This window comes from Podarcis pityusensis, assembly GCF_964106645.2.
Source record: "Podarcis pityusensis genome assembly, chromosome: Z".
In the NCBI taxonomy this organism is placed as follows: Eukaryota; Metazoa; Chordata; class Lepidosauria; order Squamata; family Lacertidae; genus Podarcis; species Podarcis pityusensis.
The window spans coordinates 47,174,367-47,193,772 of record NC_138044.1 but is presented as its reverse complement, the minus strand read 5'-3'; the positions used below and the strand labels follow the sequence as shown (position 1 = coordinate 47,193,772).

The 19,406-nt window shown below is 48.3% G+C and overlaps 1 protein-coding gene across 9 annotated transcripts in view; it reads left to right on the top strand.

The window, feature by feature from the left end:
- Positions 1-1,319: 1,319 nt before the first annotated feature.
- The window catches only part of MED12 (mediator complex subunit 12), a 54,046-nt gene continuing 35,959 nt past the window's right edge, over positions 1,320-19,406 (top strand). For 3 of the 9 annotated variants that reach the window (XM_080990036.1, XM_080990035.1, XM_080990034.1), the window contains exons 1-15: positions 1,321-1,640; positions 3,809-3,913; positions 4,686-4,877; positions 5,720-5,879; positions 7,474-7,649; positions 7,771-7,881; positions 8,696-8,950; positions 10,262-10,408; positions 10,659-10,758; positions 11,126-11,262; positions 13,531-13,662; positions 14,674-14,800; positions 14,955-15,181; positions 15,294-15,377; positions 15,985-16,158. In XM_080990036.1, the coding sequence (XP_080846162.1) occupies positions 1,542-1,640; positions 3,809-3,913; positions 4,686-4,877; positions 5,720-5,879; positions 7,474-7,649; positions 7,771-7,881; positions 8,696-8,950; positions 10,262-10,408; positions 10,659-10,758; positions 11,126-11,262; positions 13,531-13,662; positions 14,674-14,800; positions 14,955-15,181; positions 15,294-15,377; positions 15,985-16,158 (2,226 nt within the window). In that variant the 5' untranslated portion in view covers positions 1,321-1,541. Of the gene's footprint in view, positions 1,641-3,808; positions 3,914-4,685; positions 4,878-5,719; positions 5,880-7,473; positions 7,650-7,770; positions 7,882-8,695; positions 8,951-10,261; positions 10,439-10,658; positions 10,759-11,125; positions 11,263-13,530; positions 13,663-14,673; positions 14,801-14,954; positions 15,182-15,293; positions 15,378-15,984; positions 16,159-19,406 lie in introns of all 9 variants that reach the window. The other 6 variants (XR_013981474.1, XM_080990033.1, XM_080990032.1 and 3 more) reach the window with 4 other exon arrangements.

Below are 19,406 nucleotides of genomic sequence, written 5' to 3'. Positions count from 1 at the left end.
GTAAATGTGCAGACTTGGTATTGTAATAACAAAATCTGCCCTTATTCCCTTATGGGGGACACAAGAGCCCTTATAGAGTCCTTTGTAGGTTCTCCATTGGTCAGAGAAAATAACAGAGGCCAACCAGAGAATTGTGAGAAGCAAAGCAGCTAGTAAGCCTGATCTTTATTGAACTGTTGCAACAGGGTGCTCCCCCACACGCAGGAGAGAGGAGGAGGACCCAGAACCCAGGTGTGCCTGCCCTTATATAGACATTTTAAATTCCCTGCCCTGGAGTTCAAGACCACCCCTCCATACATCATACATACATCACAGAAGGGGTGTAACCCAAGACCACCCCCACAAACATCAAACCTACACCACAGAAAAGGCGGTCTACAACAGAAATTTGAATGTTGTTGTTTTTCCTGTTTGCCAGGTTATCTGATAATGCCTTATCTGATTGCCTTTCCTGGAAGTCTGGCCATTCCTTTGAGATGGTGATTACCCAATTCCTGAGACAATGGGAAGGTTCCCTCACCCCCTCCCTCCTTGCAGAGAAAACATTTGGTCAGTTTGGGAGTCAAAATGGTTTCAGGGCGGTCCTCCTGTGCTGCTCCAGACATGTGGTCCACATATCTATGTACATGCTTGGTTGGTACATTTATGAACATTTATATATAAAAGACCTTAATTTTTTTATTTCCGTATAATAACGCCTGTCTTGTAGAAAAGAATACGCATTCTATGATTTATTTTTTATATTTTATTTAACATTTTCGGTGATTTTTTTTTTTTTAAAGAATGCTGTATTGACTAGAATTTACATTCATGAACTTTTTTTTTTAATGACTTAAAATGATTTGGTCCTCCTCTTCCGCGACCCATCAAGTTTTGCTGCAACGACCAAAGTCAGCCAGCAGGGGGCAAACGCCTCCTTAGCATCCCTCCGCTCCCTCGGCATTCTCCGTCCTCGCTCGGCGATTTCCGTAGCCTCCAGAGAGGGCGAGAGGGGAAAAAAGAACGTTGCGCTCAACCCTCCCCCCGGCTCATTCCGGCCGCTGACGTCACCGTCCCCTCGCGTGGCCGCCCGGTGTTCCGCTTCCCTTCTCTTCCCCCAACCCTCCCCGCCGCCATCCCGCAGCAACCTCAGCCACTGCTCAATGCTTCCGGCCCTCCTTCGTTCCGGCCCCGCCCCGTCGCTTTCGGCCTCTTTTGCTCGGAAAGCTTCTGCGCCTGTGCAGCCGGCGTGCTCTCCCCTCCCCCACTGGCAACCGCAGCCCCCGCCTTTTGGTTCCGGCCCTCCCTCGTTCCGGCCCCGCTCGTCGCTTTCCGCCTCCTTCCCTCGGAAGACTTCGTCCGACCAGCCCCACAATCCCCGCGCCTCGGCAGCCCTGCTGGGCTCGGGCTTTTCCGGCAGCTGTCGAGACCTGCTCGGCTAGTTCCGCCGGCCCCTTGTTGTCGCGGGGGCCAGCGTTTCCCCCCCCCCTCGGCGGGCCCGGTTGGGCTTCGCTGCCCCCCACCGCCCGCTGCTCCGGCTGCCCCCCCCCGCGGCCCTCGCCATGGCGGCTTTCGGGATCCTCAGCTACGAGCACCGGCCCCTCAAGCGGCCGCGTCTGGGGCCTCCCGACGTGTACCCGCAGGACCCCAAGCAGAAGGAGGTGGGGAGAGGGGGCGGCGGCGGGGGGCGGCGGGTCAGCAGCACAACCCCCTGTGGGTCGGAGGTGGGAGGATATCCCCTGTGGGCCAGTTGGGGAGGGGGCTCCCTCTCGCCCCACACCCACCTGCGGGGAATTAGACACCCCCCCTAACCTGAGATCCAAATCGCCCCCTGCCGAGTAAGGGGCCCTTGTGTTCGCATTGCCTGCCCCCCGCCCCATGCCAGACGCATAAGGAAGCCGGCGTTTCCCTCCCCGCGCCCCGGTCACTTAATCGTAGGGCTGGAAGGGGTCCCGACCAGGGCCATCTCGCCCAGTCGCCTCCAAGGCAGGGATGTTTTTTCCGCCCTCTGTGGGGCTCGAGACCATAGCCCTGGGAGTATGAGTCTCATGCCGAGTGAGCTCAGCAGCAGACAGAGGGAAATTGTGCTGTGCTTGGCGTGTGTAGGGCTGGGGTGTTGGTGGGACACAGCTCCTGGCCCAGCGGCAACCTGTGACTGCATGCCAGGCAGGTGCGCTTCTTTTCCCCAGCTGCTCGCCCCCCCCCCCCGCTCCCCAGGCAGCTCAGAAGGAGGGTGCTTTGTGTCGCCTCTCTCTTCCTTCAGCCCCCCCCCCCATAGAGGCTTGGACATGGAAGCTCCCCATTCTTAGAAAGTAGCACCTGTAGGAGGGCGGCTTGCCTCCGGGAACCAGTTGCTGGGGATCACAAGTGGGTTTAGGGCAGTGCTACAGTCGGGTCCACCTTTAAGGCTTTCCATGGACATTTGGTTGTGGGTGCTTTGAGAGGAGGATGTCAGGGGGCTGTGATAGAGCATTTGCTTAGACAGCCCCAGGTTCAATTTGCAGGAAGGGCTGGGAGGGATTCCTGCTTCTGAAACCCAGGAGTTCTTCTGAAACTGCCAGTCAGTGTAGACCAGGGCCACTGTGTCCCACAAGCTTCATTCAGGTACCCCTTGGCATGTCCTCATTAAACATTGATATTTAATTGTATTCCTTATTGCTTCTTTTATTTCTTTCATTCCATTTTGTTATGTTTGCAATTTGAATTTTGTAGGATGCAGGTTGTAATACAATATAAGAAATAAAAGAAGTGATAAAGAATACAGCTAAGAAGCGGGCTAGCACAGTTCATTATGCTTGCTACAGCAGACCGAAAAAGCATTAGGTGGGCAGCCAAGGCCGTCAACAATTTTCAAGTGTTCCATGCTGGGAGAATGTTTAAGAAACACTGGTGTAGATAAGCGTCCTCAGCTGCATGGACCCCTGGTTTGATGTGGTATAGAAAGAACCTCCCTACATTCTAATGATTAGATAAGCAAGTGCCTGAGCCAGCAGGGCTTTTATGTTCATAGCTAATAGCCTCATATAGACCTATTACACTTTCAGTATCGTGAAGTTTCATTGGATAGATGCCATGTTGTCGGGAGTATGATTTGTAACACAGAATATATGGACCTTCCTGCCTAGAGATATATGTTTGGGCCCTTTCCATGTCTGCTTTCTAGGCAGGCTGTACAGACATTTTTGCTTCAATCAGCCTTTGACTAGGAGAATTTGACGGCTCATTTATTCTTAACTCTTGTTTCAAATTTATTTAGTTTGCTGGGATTTTGTGACATTATGCTGGTTGCTGCAGTGATTTAGATATGCTCTTTTAGGTTCTGATTTTTAAAAAAGAAAATTTATTAATTTGATATTAATGATACTGGTTTTACGATCTTATTTTTGTGAGGCTTCTTAGAAAGACATTGCTTTTGAAAAACAGAATACCACTTCCCAAATAAATGACATCATGACTATTCTGCTGGAACTGTAGTTCCTAATGTTTTCAAATGCAATCACAAGGACTGCATTGCTGGATCAGACAGAAATAATTGCTAATATAATTTCTTAAGCAGAGCAGTGGAGACTGGCCCTCAGCTTACCTCAAGCCAATCCCCATCTTTCTGCCTCTCTCACAACCAGTCAACTTACTTACAGTCTGCCTGCATTTGATTCTGGCTGTGGCTGGCTTTGGCTCTGGCTCTGCCTGCTGTTGGTCTCCATGCCTTCTGCCCTGCCAGTCCCAATGGGCACTGACCACCACTGCATATGTGATGACAAGAACTGTTCCTTATTGATTCTGCCAAAGCACCTGGTCTTAGATGCTCCCCCCCCCCTTTCTTCTGCAGGATGAGCTGACAGCTCTCAATGTGAAGCAGGGTTTCAACAACCAGCCGGCGGTCTCTGGGGATGAGCATGGCACTGCCAAAAATGTCAACTTCAACCCTTCCAAGGTGAGAGGCTTGACCGTTCTGAAGGTGCACCTGCTGCAGCCTCCTAAGTGATTGTGGCTGGGTCCTGTGGAACAGCATCAGTGTTTCAGCTTCGGTGTTCTACTGGCTTTTTGGAGCTACAATCATTGTACTCTTTTGCTTCAGTGCTATCCACCAGCTACCTGGAGCTCTAGGGATATATAATCATCACCCCAATTTGTTAATTTGCCTTCTAAAGAACTGTCTCAAGGCGATTTACAACATTGAAAAACAGAAATCAGTTTAACGTTACTAAATTATTATTATTTACTGGGTGTTCCTGTCCGATGACATGTGTACTTGCTATCCCCTGCTTCTCCTGATTTTGGAGCCAGTGTTCTGATTGCAGAAGGGTGGGTCATTTGCAGCGGAAACAGGAGAGCTGTTGTGAGCGTGTGCATGAACGCTTTGTGCTGGGTCACAAGATGTGACGTTCAAGCTTTGACACCCTGCAAACTCACCTTGGTCTGCATCCTGTAACCTACCAGTTTCTCAATACAGGTGGAAAGTGCCTTTGGTCTGGGAGCAGGGTTCTGCTATCTTTCGCTTGTGTGTTCGTGTGTGTGTGTGTGACATACAGAGAGAGAGAGAGAGAGTGTCTTGGATCCTCTGCATGAAGCTTTCATAGCTGAGATGAAGACAGTATGTGGCTGACGATTAACGCCGAGTGTGCTGTGCCTAGTGAGTCTTTGCAGAGTGGGGGCAGCGGGGTCTCTTTGGGAGCTCCACCACCTCGTTCTTTTCCATTTTCCAGATCAGTTCAAACTTTAGCAGCATCATTGCTGAGAAGCTGCGCTGCAACACTCTGCCTGACACAGGCCGCCGAAAACCCCAGGTGAACCAGAAGGATAACTTTTGGCTGGTGACAGCCCGCTCCCAGAGTGCTATTAACAACTGGTTCAACGATCTGGCTGGGACCAAGCCCCTCACTCACCTGGCTAAAAAGGTACTTCCCCCTCCCCTTTTTTCTTTTAGCTAAGGCTGCTAGGAAGAAGGGGAGGGGGGAGTTGTAGTGTAGGGATGGCTGAACTGTGACCCAGAAGCTAAATGGGCTCCTCCTTGCTGTGACTCTAGGATAGACCCTTTCTGGGGCGGGAGGAGAGATGTCTCTGAGAATAGTGGCTAGAAAAGAAAGGAAGAGCAGACTTGAGTGCAGGGGCTGAATGGGAAGAGGATAAAGAGAAAGTATTTGGGACAGTTTGGAGATGCAAGAGTGATTCAGAAGAGTTGATAGGCATGGAATTTGGTAGAAAAAGGACTGGTGAACTTTTGGGGAGGGATTTCCATGGCTGTGGCAGAAGCTGTGGCACCAGGTCATATGTTGACTTTCCAAATATGGCCTTCTCCTTATAAGCAAAGACCTCATCTACACAATACATGGAAAGCAGTATCACTTTAAACAGTCATGGCTTCCCCCAAAGAATCATGGGGAATGTAGTTTGTTAAGGGTACTGCAGATGAGGAGATCCCTATCCCCCGCTATTAGATCTACAGTTCTCACAGTGGTTCAACAATCAATCTCTTCCCAGGCATATCTGGGAGCTGTAGTTCTGTGAAGGGGATAGAAGTCTCCTCACGACTCTCAGCCTCCTTAACAAGCTACATTTCCTAGTATTCTTTGGGGGGAGCCATGACTTTAAGCACTTTTAACTTCTTTCAAAGCTGGGGCAGAACAGGAGCACTGTTTGTTTTGCATCTACCAGCAAGCTGCCTTCAGCTCCAGCAGTTGTTGTTGCTGGACAGCCCCTCTCCAATTACAGCTCTCACCCTCCACCCTCCCTCTGTCAGGTGCCCATCTTCAGTAAGAAAGAGGAGGTCTTTGGTTACCTAGCAAAGTACACCGTGCCTGTGATGAGGGCAGCCTGGCTGATCAAAATGACCTGTGCCTATTATGCAGCCATCACAGAAACTAAAGTGAAGAAACGGCATGTCATCGATCCATTCAGTGGTAAGGACTGCTTCTCCCCATTGCAAATGCCATCTGGACCCATACAGCAGTGTGGGACTAGACAGGCTTGGGTTTCTTGGAGATTTCTTCTTCTTCCAGCTGTTGCGCATCATTATTCTTCAAGACCATGCATGGGCCAAATGTGGTTCCTTGGGTATTATGGATGGGAAGGATGCAGAGGAGCGGTGGGAGGCATCAGCTAGGGAACCCCCAAGGGAACCCCTCAGACAAGGAGGCTCAGAGCCAGGAAATTGGTGGTGGTACAATGATGAGTGGTCAGAGGGATAAGAGGTGTTGGAAGCATAAGAGATAACAGGGTTTAGTGAGCAGGAAGAGGCTGTGGCAGAGATAAGTCCAGAATCAGAGGCAGAAGAGGAAACTGGAGTGGATTGGAGCCAAGAGGCAGAGATGAGTCAGGCTGGTGAAGAGTCACAGGTGTCTCCCACTCCTGCTGCAACCAGCTCTTCCTTGCCCCTTGTTTCCCAGAACCAGAGGAGGTGTGAAGAGGGTGGAGTAAGGACAGGCAAGACAACAGAGTCTCAGATTGCTTGAGAAGGAACCAGGGGAGGAGGAGACTTAGGGAACTGTAGGAAGGCAGGGACCTTCAGTCCTCACAACTGCCTCATAGGTTCAAATTCTACCAGGAAGGGTTGTTGTGCCCACTAGGCGTGGCCTCCTGAGCTACCCTGTTTCTTTGAATAAAGAGTTCACTGAACTTGTGTGAGTTATTGCTGACCTGCTCCTGGCACCAAGGACTCTTTATCTGGCCCCTGAAACCTTCCCCAGGCCACAGCCCTCACTGAGCCTGCTTTGCAGACCTAGCATCTTTGCCTGGACGGAGAAAGTTACTGCTTCTTTCTTGCCTGAATGGAGGAGAGAGAGAGAGAGAGAGAGAGAGAGAGAGAGATGGGAGTGGGTGTGTAGAAACAAGCCTACTGGACATTGGCAAAGTTGACATTAGTTGCTCCCTCCACTATGCCTCTGGCCTCGCCCACCACTGGCATGTGACTCTGGGAAGGTTGTGGTCCTCAGGCTGAAAAAGGCTCCCCACCCTTGCTTTGAGACCACAGGTGGGGGACCTGTGGCTTCCACATGTAGTTGGACCATAGCTCCCCTCATCTTGATGGCTGGCCTTTCTAGACGGGGCTGATGGGAGTTAGAGTCCAACAACATCTGGAGTGCCACAGGCTCCCCACCCTTGTCCTTGACCTTTGGTACTTGTCTGCTCATTTACCGTATTTTTTGCACCATAACACTCACTTTTTTCCTCCTAAAAAGTAAGGGGAAATGTCTGTGCGTCTTATGGAGGGAATGCCTACGGGTGGCATGCCTCCAGATTTTCCTCCTCTAAAAACTATGTGCGTGTTATGGTCTGGTGCGTGTTATAGAGCGAAAAATATGGTATTTCTCCTGTTCCTGGGGCAGGACCAGCTTGCGCTTCTGATGCTGCAGCTCGGCCTCTGGAGTCCACAGCTTGCCCTGGCTTCCCACGACTCCCTTCTTATTTCCCCCTCGTCAGTGCGCTTTTCTTTGCAGCCCTTGAGGCCCAGCCCTAGCCCCTTCTACCTCTCCAGCAGCTTTTCTTTCCTTCCAGAGTGGACGCAGATCATCACCAAGTTCCTGTGGGAGCAGCTGCAGAAGATTTCGGACTTCCATCGGCAGCTGCTGGCACAGGCCTGTGCATCTCCCTCTAGCCTCATGCCCCAGGAAGTGGAGTACTCTGTGAAGCAGTGGGACTACAATGAGAAGTTAGCTATGTTCATGTTCCAGGTGAGGGAAAGGGTGTGACTGCTCCTTTTGACTATACTTCTCCTTTTCTCTTGTCAGAGGTTCAAACGCTCTGGCTCCCATCTAGGGAAAGGTCTGCTCAGATCTAATTTTTTGCTTCCAGGATGGGATGCTGGATAGACACGAGTTCCTGACCTGGGTTCTTGAGTGTTTTGAGAAGATTCGACCAGGCGAAGATGAACTCCTGAAGCTGCTTCTTCCCCTTCTGTTGCAGGTCAGCTTACCCCCTTCCTCTGCAACAACCATGACAAGCAGGACACTCCCTGCCTGCAGACTTAAGAGTCTGAAAAACATGGCATGAAAGGAAAAAGGGACAAGGAGAGAAGAGTGGAAGGAAATAGTATTGGGCCCCAGTTCTTAAAATCACAAATTTGTTATAATAACCAGCTTGAATGGAAACAGCTGATGGGGGAGAGGCGTCAAATGCTAGCTGGTCTCTCAATTGTGCCTTGAGAATGAGTCCATCTCTTCCTCTCCCTTGATAGAATGGCTGCTGGTATGGCTGCCCATGGCATGTTTGTTGTGAAGGAAGATTTTTGCACTGACTGATACCAGGTCAGGAAGACTGGAGCCTGGAGGATAGTTGTTTCTTCATCAGTGAAGCAGCTACGACTTGGAGCTTATGTAGGAGCTGGAGGCTGATCTGGGCATGTGGCTTCCATGCACTTTCCCCTGCTCCTGAGTAGCCAGCCAGGCCCTTTGGCAGTGACTCTGAAGCTCCTGCGTGCCCAATCACTCCAGTAGTCCCTGGCAAAGATGATGAGTAGCGGGTGGGAGTCAGAGAACTGCCCGGGGATGTAGGCAGCTGGTGTGGGGACGCCTGGTCTTGGGGCCATTGCTTCTTCAGGGTATCTGGCAGTGTGGTGACCTGGTGGAAGCTCCTTCTCCCCCTTGGTCCTTCTCCTCGGCTTCAAAGTCTGGCCAGGGTTGAAGTTCCTCTTCCTGTCCAGAGCTGCTTTGCATGGAGAGGGGCAGCTCCTCCATCCTGGCAATGAACAAGTTTTCCTTCCTTCCTTTCTCCGCAACAGTATTCCGGTGAGTTCGTGCAGTCAGCCTACTTGTCCAGGCGTCTCGCCTACTTCTGCACCCGCCGCCTTGCCATACTGCTGGACAGCATTGGTGGGCATCCTGCCCACCACCTCACGGCACAGAGCACCCCTGCTCTTCCATCCACACCCACCCCTCAGCCGGCTGCGGGGAATCCCCCTCCCAGTCCGTTCGGTGACCTGCTGCATTGCCCACAGCACCGCCCTGTGGTTTATGGGCTAAGCTGCATCCTCCAGGCAAGTCAGGGTAGAGGCAGATGCCTGGTCAATGGAGTGACGGGACGGTTCAAGGGGGTGGGGGTGGGGAAGCGGGCACATCTACTGTCCAGGAGGGTTTAGGCAACTGGTGGAATAGGATTGTTCATAGAAGGGACTTTTGGGAAATCCTACAGATATTTGCCCTTTTACTGGTGTGATCATTTTAGCACATTGCCAGGGAACCCTTTTCAGCCGAAGGGACCCGTTCCCTTCTGGGCAACCTTCCAGAGGAGCTGGGCCAGAGCATAAGTGGGTGGAGAAATAAATGTAGTTTCTGCACATACTTGCACACCTCTCTCCATACTACATTCAGGCAAGCAGGAGGCATGACCAGAGTCCAAAGATGCATTCTAGCCAGGCAAGGACACTGGAGGAAGGTGTGAATCAGTGGAACAATCTTAGGAGAATTCTCATGGCCAGATATGCAGGCTTGGAAGGCAGCATTTGACCATCTTGGTCGGAGTCTCCTGACCTTAACAGGATGGCAAATAAGGAACAAGGAGTGCCAGGCTGTGTCACCCTAAGTGGGATGGAATGCAGTACTAGGCAAAATGGGGACAACCAAGCTTGGCACATTTAAAACAAATTTATTCTCATCCAATTTGTGTGCGTGGTGCTTCACCAAGGACAAGTCCTTACTCTGGGAGGCTTACAATATATAATTCCATCTGTGTTATATATGTATAAATCAATGCCATACCACTTGAAACAGGTAATGGCTTCCTCCCACCCAAAGAATCCTGGGAAATGTAGTTTACGAAGGGTGCTGAGAGTTGTTAGGAGCCCCTGTTCCCCACACAGAGCTACAATTCCTAGATTTCCCTGGGAAGAGGGATTGATGTATGAACCACTTTGAGAACGGTAGCTCTGTGAGGAGAGCAGGGGTCTCCTAAGAACTCTGTTAGCAAACTACAGGTCCTAGGATTCTTTGGAGGAAGCCGTGACTGTTTAAAGTGGTATAATACTGCTTTAAATGTGAGGTGCTGGATGGGGCCTATAGTTCAAGACAAGGAGACAGCAGGGGAGATGAGGAGAGAGGTCAAGGCAAGGGCAAACAGAAATAACATGCAATGATTTTAGTTAACATGTACCTGGATCTGGTTACAGCAGGTTTGTGGGGACCAGATGCTTTGTGGAGAGTTCTTAATACTGGGCAAAAGGGAGCAAAAGGGGAAATGGTCCAAAGTCTTCAGGATGTTTATAGCAAGCATGGAATAGAGGGAGGACAGGGAAGAGGAGCCTGCCAACCTTCTAGGGAACTCAGTCCCTCTTTCTACTGTATTTCTTCAGAGCATTGTCCTGTGTTGCCCCAGTGCCCTCGTCTGGCATTACTCCCTAACCGACAGCCGAATAAAGACTGGCTCCCCACTTGACCACCTGCCCATCTCCCCCTCCAACCTGCCCATGCCTGGGGTCAGCGCTGGCTTCATGCAGCAGGTGAGCAGCAGGGACCGGAATGAGCAGCAGGTGAGCACCAGGGCCTGGAGCCCCTCATCTCGGTCGGTCTCGATTCCCACGGCTTGCTGGGCCAGTAGCCCAGCTGCAGGAGAGACATACCAGGCTTTCCCTGTCACCCCTGGCTCACCCTGCTTGGTCCCCTCTTGGGTGTTTGGGGCTAAATGGTGGCAGCCCCTCTCGTGCTTCTGGGGGTTGCACCACATCCTCTCCAACGTGCCTTCCTTGTCAGGTCCGAGCAAGACTCCGGGAGATCGAGCAGCAGATCAAGGAGCGGGGCCAGGCAGTGGAGGTGCGCTGGTCCTTTGACAAATGCCAAGAAGCCACTGCAGGTAGGCCATGCTGCAACGCATGCCACACTTTGCCCACGTGAAGTGTGGTTTGCTCTTCATGTCCCCACCCCCACGCCCTGATGTGTTTGCGCGTGTGCTCTTATCTGTTCTGCCAGTTGTTCATGAGCCTTTCCTCTCACTCTCCAGGCAGCCTGGCTGTTTTTCTTCTACTTGGGGAGTTCTAGAATTGTAGAGTTAAAAGGGACCCCCCGAGGGTCATCAAACCCCCTGCAGTGCAGGGGATCTCAGCTAGAGCATGACAGATGGCCACACCCAACCTCTGCTTGAAAACCTCCCAAGGAAGGAGAGTCTGCCACCTGCCACAGGACGGCCTCTGTATCTCTTCTGCTTTCCTCTTCCATTCCAGGATTCACAATAAGCCGTGTGCTGCACACCTTGGAAGTGCTAGATAGCCACAGCTTCGAGAGATCAGACTTCAGCAACTCTTTGGATTCCTTGTACAACAGGATATTCGGGGGAGGACCGAGCAAAGACAGCCACGAGGTGAGGACTACTGCACAAAGCAGCTGCAGTTTCTTTCACCATAGGAAGCTGCCCTTTGCAGAGTCAAATCCTCTTTACCCCTCTAGTTCAGCATCATCCACACTGGCTGCCAGCAGTTCTCTGAGTCCTGCACTGAGCTTTGGTCCTTCCCTTAAAAATAAAGTAAGGTTCCAGTCCTCATGGTTCTGGATAAAGGGCTGATATGAATAAGAGCATTCCTTATGCCATTGTTCCAGCTAGCTCACTGTAACATCCACATTGATAGGCAGTGCCTCTCCAGGGTTTCAGGAAGGGGACATTCCTAGCCCTACCTGGAGATGCCAGAGATTGAACCTGGGACATTCTGCATGCATAGCAGGTGCTGTGCCTCTGAGCCCTGGCCCTTTGTCTGTGTGGCTGAGGCTGCGAACGCACCGTACACGTAAGGCACCCCCTCAAAGAATCCTTGGAACTGTTGTTTTAAGGGTGCTGAAAATTGTAGCTCTGTAAGGGGTAAAGTACAGTTTGCATGATTCCCCCCCCCTTTTTTTTGAGGGGTGCATATAGTTGTTGGCATCTATCTATCTTGGGAGACAGTGGAGTGTGCTGGGGGTGAAGTCAAACCGCAGTGTTGGCAGCACCCAAGTGACCTCCCCAGTGCTTAAGCCAGGGCAGTATGAATGAAGGCCCTGGGTGACCAGATGACACATCAGCCTCACTGATGTGGTCCAGAAGAAAGCAGAGCAAAACTTTGGTACCAGCGGGGCTCTGAAGTTGCCGGAAGGAGGTGTACAAGGTGCCTCCCAACTGTCTTAAGGACTCCACTCCAGATTTGTGTTGAGTTCTATAGTGTGTATGCAGCCAGAGAATGTTGGAAGCAGGTTTCATGTGGAGACTGTGGTCTGTTGCGTCGATTCCAGCTCAGTCCATAGCATTCACCACCTCTTGTTTCAGCTTCACAATGTCAAACCACATGGGACAAAAGCCATGCACAGTGCAGAGAATGTGGGTAGAAGTAAGTCCGTTCCTGCCCCCTCCCTCTGTTTTTCCATAATACCAGAACTCGGAACCACCTTGTGATGCTGAATAGTGGGAAGGGGTCGGTCAGTGGCTGCTGTCAATAACCTCTGGGTTTAGGAGCAGTGTGTGCCCCCTGCTTCAGGAGATAGGGTTGTGCCAGGGGTTCAGAGTCAGTTTACAGGATGTTCCAGAGAGCAAAGCCAGAGTACAGTCCAGGGTCAAGAACGGAGGGAAAGTCCAGTCATTGGCCAAGGGAAGGTTGTTTCTCAGCAAGTCACCACCGTCAGTCTAGAAACTGGAGTAATGAAACTGTTCTAGAAGCTTTCGCAAGGGACTGAAGGCTTTTATGCAGGAGTCTGTTAGGAGCAGCTAGTGATCATCACTCTCTGTTCTGAGGCACCATACGAAAACATTCTTGTTTTCCCCAGGCATTTGGTCCTTAATGTTCTGCTTATCTTTAGTGGAGTGGCACTGAGTTTGAACTGTTTGTGTGTATGTGTGTGTAACTTTAGGTTGTTTATCATGGTTTCTAACGTAAGCCAATTGCAGTTTTGCTTTTCTGGGGGGGGGGGGGGGAGGAGGAGTCATAATCCTCTCACCTTGGATCACTCTAGCAGGCCTCTTCTGGCATTAATGTTTGCTTTGTTTAACACTGTGACTGAAGTAAAGCAACAGCTGGTGTTGCAGACCTGAATTTATATCCTGACCTGGCCTGATCTCTGGGCCTCTACTAGAGCATTTTCTCTCTGAGCAATGTGGGAAGAGAGCACAGGGTCTGTGGGTAGGATTGTTTGAAACTATGGGACCTCAGAACCCATTCATGGTCAGTCTGCAGAAGTGGAGCCTGTCACCAGCCCCTGGCACATTTAGATACCCTGCACCAGGGGTTCCAAAATTGTGGGTGGTCTACAAGCTTAATTCAGGTGGTCTGGGGCATGTCTGCGTTAAATATTCGTATTGATATTTAACTATAATGCACCAAAATACAATAAAAAGAAGAAGCAGTAAACAGAAGCTTCTTTTGTTTCTGACATTGTGCTTTCGTGCATTACTGTTTGCAGTTTGTGGAATCTGTTACATAAGAAATAAAAGAAGTGATAAAAATGCAGTTAGAAATCACACAGCATCTAGTACAGTGCATTACAATTGCTACAACAGGCAGAAAAAAACATCATTAAGTGATCTGCTAGGACCATCAGCAGTTTTCAACTGGTGTGGGGCAGAGGGAAGCTTGGGAACTGCTGCTCTACTCAACCTGTTTCCTGGCAGATCTCCCCAGATGATGACGCAGTGGTGGCCCTTCTGTGTGAGTGGGCTGTCAGCCACAAGCGATCCGGGCGCCACAGGGCAATGGTTGTGGCCAAGCTGCTGGAGAAGCGGAACTCTGAGATTGAAGCGGAGGTGAGTGCGGGAGCACTTTCAACTGCAGAGCCGGGCAGCAGTTGTTGGACTACAATGTCCATGAAGCATAATTGATTAGCTGTTCTGGCTGGGCTAACAGCAGTCCAACAGCATCAAGACAGCCACAGATTCACCATCCTTGCTGTAGGGAGAACTTGTAGGTGTGGAAGAAAAGAAAAATTTGCAAGGAATCTAGTGATTTGGGAAAAGCAGCCTCCCACAACCATGTGTCCTCCAGATGTTTGGGCTACAACTCTCCATCAGCCCCTGGGACTGATGGGAGTTGTAGTCCTGGAAGGCACTAGGTTGGGAAAAGCTGGGGTAAGTACTCTTAAAATCCCACTCTTCCGCCTAGACCTGGTTATTAAGGTTTGATGCAGAGTTTGAGTTGGGGGGTAACTCTGAAACTCACTAGGTGTCCTTGGACAAAATGCTAGTAACAGCTTCTGTTATCACCTCCAGGATATTGGTGTCATTCTTGTGTGGATGACCATGGCAGTAGCTTTGTTTGCTTCAAAATTATAACCAACTCTTCTGTTAAAAAAAAAAAAAAAAAAGCTGTTTAGAAAATCCCCAAAATAAAAACGGTAATAGAATTCTATTTAAAACAAGCAAAAACGTAACGTAACGTAACACATAACAACACAACATAACTTGGTGGAAGAGAACATAGTCGCAAAAAACTGGAGGCACTGTACCTCTGAATACCATTTGTTGGAAATCACAAGTGGGGAGAGTGTAGAGTGCAGTGCAAAAAGCAGCCACTCGCCCACCTATCTAACCTCTGAAGGCCGGGCAATGTAGAACAGGGTGTCAGCTGACATCCTTAGAGAGCTGAGAGGCCCATACAGGAGACAGATGTTGTTAAGATACCCTGGTTCCTATGCTGTGAAGACCTCGGTTACTGGGGCAGGCTTTTGCTTCATCCAAAGGCAGCAAACTGCAGAAGCGGGATGGTCTTTGTTTTGACGGTTGAGGGGCTAGAGACTAACCACATCCCTTTCTGCCCAGAGGTGCGGAGACTCAGAAGTGGTGGACGAGAAAGGCTCCATCTCCTCAGGTTCCCTCTCGCCAGTCGTTACTCCCGTCTTTCAGGACGTCCTCATGCAGTTCCTGGACACCCAGGCTCCTGTGCTAAGTATGGGCTCTGGTGTATGGGCTCTCACCTTCAACTCCTGGCAGGTCCCGAGGCGGCAGTTGGGAAAGCCTTTCCCTCCTTCGCTTACCCTTCCTTTGGGGAAATGTGGCTACACTGCTGCTTCCTCACCTGCTCTTCTCCCTTTCCCTGGCAGCCGACCCCAGCAACGAGAACGAGAGGGTGGAGTTCTTCAACCTGGTCCTGCTGTTCTGTGAGCTGATCAGGCACGACGTCTTCTCCCACAACATGTACATGTGCACACTGATCTCCCGCGGGGACCTGGCCATCGAGCATGGGCCTCGCCCTCCCTCGCCCTTTGACGACACAGCTGACGAGCACGACAGGAAGGAGGTGGAAGGGAGCAGCAGCATGAAGCTAGAGGTGTGGGCCAGGGAAGAGAAGGAGATAGTGCAGGAGAAAAAGGGGACTTTGGGGCTTGCTTGTGGGGCTTTTAGGATCTGAACGGCTGCGCCTTGTTTCCTGTCTCTCCCAGGACACGGGCCTGTCAGAGTGCCAGATGGACATTGACCACAACTCCAGCGTGATTTTTGATGATATGGAGAAGACAGATTTCTCGGTATGACCTGCCAGGGTGGCCCTGGCCAGGCCCCTTTCTAAGTCCTATACTTCTGACTTCAGAAAATAATGGGGGGTTTTGGTGTGTGCCCCCCACCCCAGTGCTTGGGGGGGGGGGAGTAGTGCATGCCTTTGGTTTCCTCTGCCTGGTATGCTGCAGAGAGGGCACAGCCCATAAGCATTCTGCTCCCTGAATGCCCGTTTTATTCCAGTATTCAAAGAGGCAGCCAGGGATGAGGGCAGAGCTTGGCACAGCCAAAGTCACCTTTTCGTGGCAGCCAAAGTGGGGTTGCGTGCAGGGAGTCAGGTGGCCCTGACAGCGTAAACGTGGGTTTAGTGGGAGAGACAGAAGCAAGTCGTTGGAATCCTTGGTAGCCAGCTGATTACCCCAGGCTCCCGCCTCCCCCTGCACTGCCTGGTGCTCAATGAAAGGCATGCAGTGAGTGACAGGCCTGTTTGGTGTGTTGGCCACGAGACTATAGCAACCTTGCTTTGGTGTCCTTCCGAGACTGCTTTTTTTGAAGGTAGCCTTTTTCCTCCCCCTTTCCAACTAGTTCAGTGACCTCACCTTGCCTTCTGCGTGTGCATCTCTCTTCTCCCCCCACCAGATGTTTTCCCCTCCCATGCACTGCGAGTCTAAAGCCAGCCCTTCTCCGGAGAAACTGGATCTTGAGAAGGACATCAAGCCTCTCCTGAAGGACAGAGTTGCAGATGGAATGCTGGCGTCCCTCTATGACCAGCCTCGGCATATCCAGTACTCCATGCACTTCCCTATTCCACAGGTAGGAGAAGAAGCAGCTCAAGGCTTGCCCTGGATGGAGAGAACAGGAGTAGAAATCAGATGCATAAGACCTAATCTCCTCTAAATAAAATAATTGTATTATGCTATCAGTTGTGAGAAACCCACAGCACACGCTGCAGTGAATAACAAGACATTACAGATAAATGCGTACCATGTTTATTAAACAGTGGAATACAAGTGAAGGTCAGTTTCCACTACACACACTCCCAAGGAACTAGAAGTTAGCTATTTCTGCTGAACTCCAATTAAGTTGTAGCTAGGCTAGAAAGCTTGCCTCTTGTTTGGTATCCATATGAAATTTTCCTACAAAGCACATTCATTTTTGCATACCATCATGTCAATTTGCAATCAAAACCTTTCATAAATCAAAAGAAACTTGCCACTCGAGTTCCAAACAAATATTCAACACAACCAGGCCAATTAATTAAATTAATTAATTAAATTTGTTAGTTGCTTTATCTTGCCCAGGACAACCCAGAGCAACTTCCAACCAACCAACCAACCAACCAACCAACCAGACAGACAATTAAAGCTCACTAGATACATTAAAACCATAGGGTAAAAAAACAAAACAACCTACATTAAAAACATTCCACCTACTTCTGCAAGGCTGCTGATAGTTCTAGGCCGAAGACCTGGTTATAGAGGAAAGTTTTTGTCTGGCACCTAAAAAAAACAACTAACCCTCCCTTTTAGAAAATAACCCTGGTTTCAGAAAATTTATTTGTCAAATTGCTTTTAAACGGCTTACGTTGCCAACTGAGCCTGCCTGTGTTATATTTCCACTATTTTACTTTTTATTTTTGATGATAAGTTATGCTGCAGTAGGCAGGTGGTGAGCTAGTTCAGCTAGCTGAAACTTCAGCTAGTGCAGAATTCAGCAGCCAGGTTGCTCATTGTAGCAAAATGGTTCGGGGATATTACACTGATCCTGGTCTGACTGCACTGGCTACCAATTAGTTTCCAGGCCCAATTCAAAGTGCTAGTTTTGACGTATAAAGCCTTAAATGGTTGCAATACCTCAAGGGCCGCCTTTTTACATATGAACCTATGAGATCATCTTCTGAGGCCCTCCTTCATGTGCCTCCTCGAGAGATCTGGAGGGTGGCAACATGAGGACAGGCCTTCTCTGCATTTACTCCCCATCTGAATGCTCTCCCCAGGGAAGTTCGCCTGGCGCCTTCATTATACACCTTTAGGCGCCAGCCAAAAACGTTCCTTTTTAACCAGGCCGTTGGTTGATTTGATTGACATCCTATGCCCTTTCAAAATGTGTTTTTTTGTGGGGGGGGGTTATTGGGTGGTTGTTTTTATTCTGATTATATATTTTGTGGTTTTATATTTTGATTTTGTTCTATGTATAGGGCGCTATATAAGTTCAATAAATAAATAAATCAAATTAAACATAACTCTCTATTTGTCTTCCCCTTGCCTGAATAAAGAGAGCCGGTAATGTTTAATACACTTAACGATAACATCAGCTTACAATCTATAAACAAGATCTTTGACCGATATAGTGACTAATGCAACATGCAGGTAGTATGGATTCAAATTTCTCCTGTGTCACTTTGAAAAATATAATCTCCATTAGAATTTATAGGTCTTTTCTTTTAAAAAATATTATTTATACTTTTCAAATTTATACATTTCATTAATTTTACAATCATTTTAACATTTCAAGGTTTGACTTCCTTCCCCCTCTTTCTGCAGTTCCTTAAATTTATTTTTTAATACCTTCTGCATATCCAAACTCATCTAATTTGCTCATTTAATTATCTACTCTAAATGTATACTCTTAGGAAACTGCAGGTTATTACAATAATCCTGCCAATTTTTTTATCTTTTTACAGTTTAACTGTATATATTCAATAAGCCATTTCCATTCATTTATGAAAAGTTTGTTATCTTGATTTATTATTCTTCCGGTAAGTTTCACCATTTCTGCATATTCCATAAGTTTTTGTACCCATTCTTCCTTTGCTGGGACTTCTTTCCATTTTGGGGCGAGTGACATTCTTGCTGCTGTAGTCGCATACATGAATAAATTTCTGTACAGTCTGGGTAGTTCTTTTCCTATAATTCCCAAAAGAAAAGCTTCTGGTATTTTTTTTTTACAAACGTTATTTTAGACATCCTTCTCAATTCATTATAATTTCCCAGAAGGCTTTAACCTTACTACAAGACATATGATAAAAAAAACCTTCTTTCACTTTGCATTTCCAACACTTCATTGATTTAGATTTATACATTTTTGCCAGTTTACTCGGTGTTAGATACCAACGATATATCATTTTCATATAATTTTCTCTTAAACCATAACATGCTGTAAATTTTATACGGTGGTACCTCGGGTTACAGACACTTCAGGTTACAGGTGCTTCAGGTTACAGACTCCGCTAACCCAGAAATAGTACCTCGGGTTAAGAACTTTGCTGCAGGATGAGAACAGAAATTGTTTGGCAGCGGGAGGCCCCATTAGCTAAAGTGGTACCTCAGGTTAAGAACAGTTTCAGGTTAAGAACGGACCTCCAGAACGAATTAAGTTCTTAACCCAAAGTACCACTGTATTCATATTCCACAATCGTTCCCATGCTTCCATGTCTATATTATGACCAATATCTATTGCGGATTTTACTTGCACATTCTTTGTCTCCCATTCCAATAATATTTTATACATTTTAGACACCTTATACATTATATTCCAACAGGTCTCACTCCAGTTGTGATATTTGTTCCCCAAACCCTCGTATCTTATCTTTCTTAAATACTTCATTCAAATGATGATATTGTAACCATGTTGTTAATTTCCCTGATAATTCCTTAAATTCTTTTAATTTATATTCTCCTCCCTCTTGTTTTAATAGTTTTCTATAAGTTGCCCACCCTTCTATCATATTCTTTTTCTTTACCACTATAGCTTCCAGCGGTGAGAGCCATTTTTTTAAAAAAAATTAATTTAATTTTTAAAATTAATTTATTACCTCTTATAAATTATTGTATTTATCCTATACTCTATACAAGTTTTTCCTAATTATATGATTTGTAAATTCTTTATGAACTTTCACCTTTCGTACCATAAATAAGCATGCCAGCCAAAAATATTATCATGACCTTCTAAGTCTAAAATATCTGAATTTTCTAACATCCATTCCTTCAACCAACAAAGACAGTTTGCCTCATAATAAAATCTCATATCTGGCCGGGAAAACCTCCTCTTTCTTTTGCATC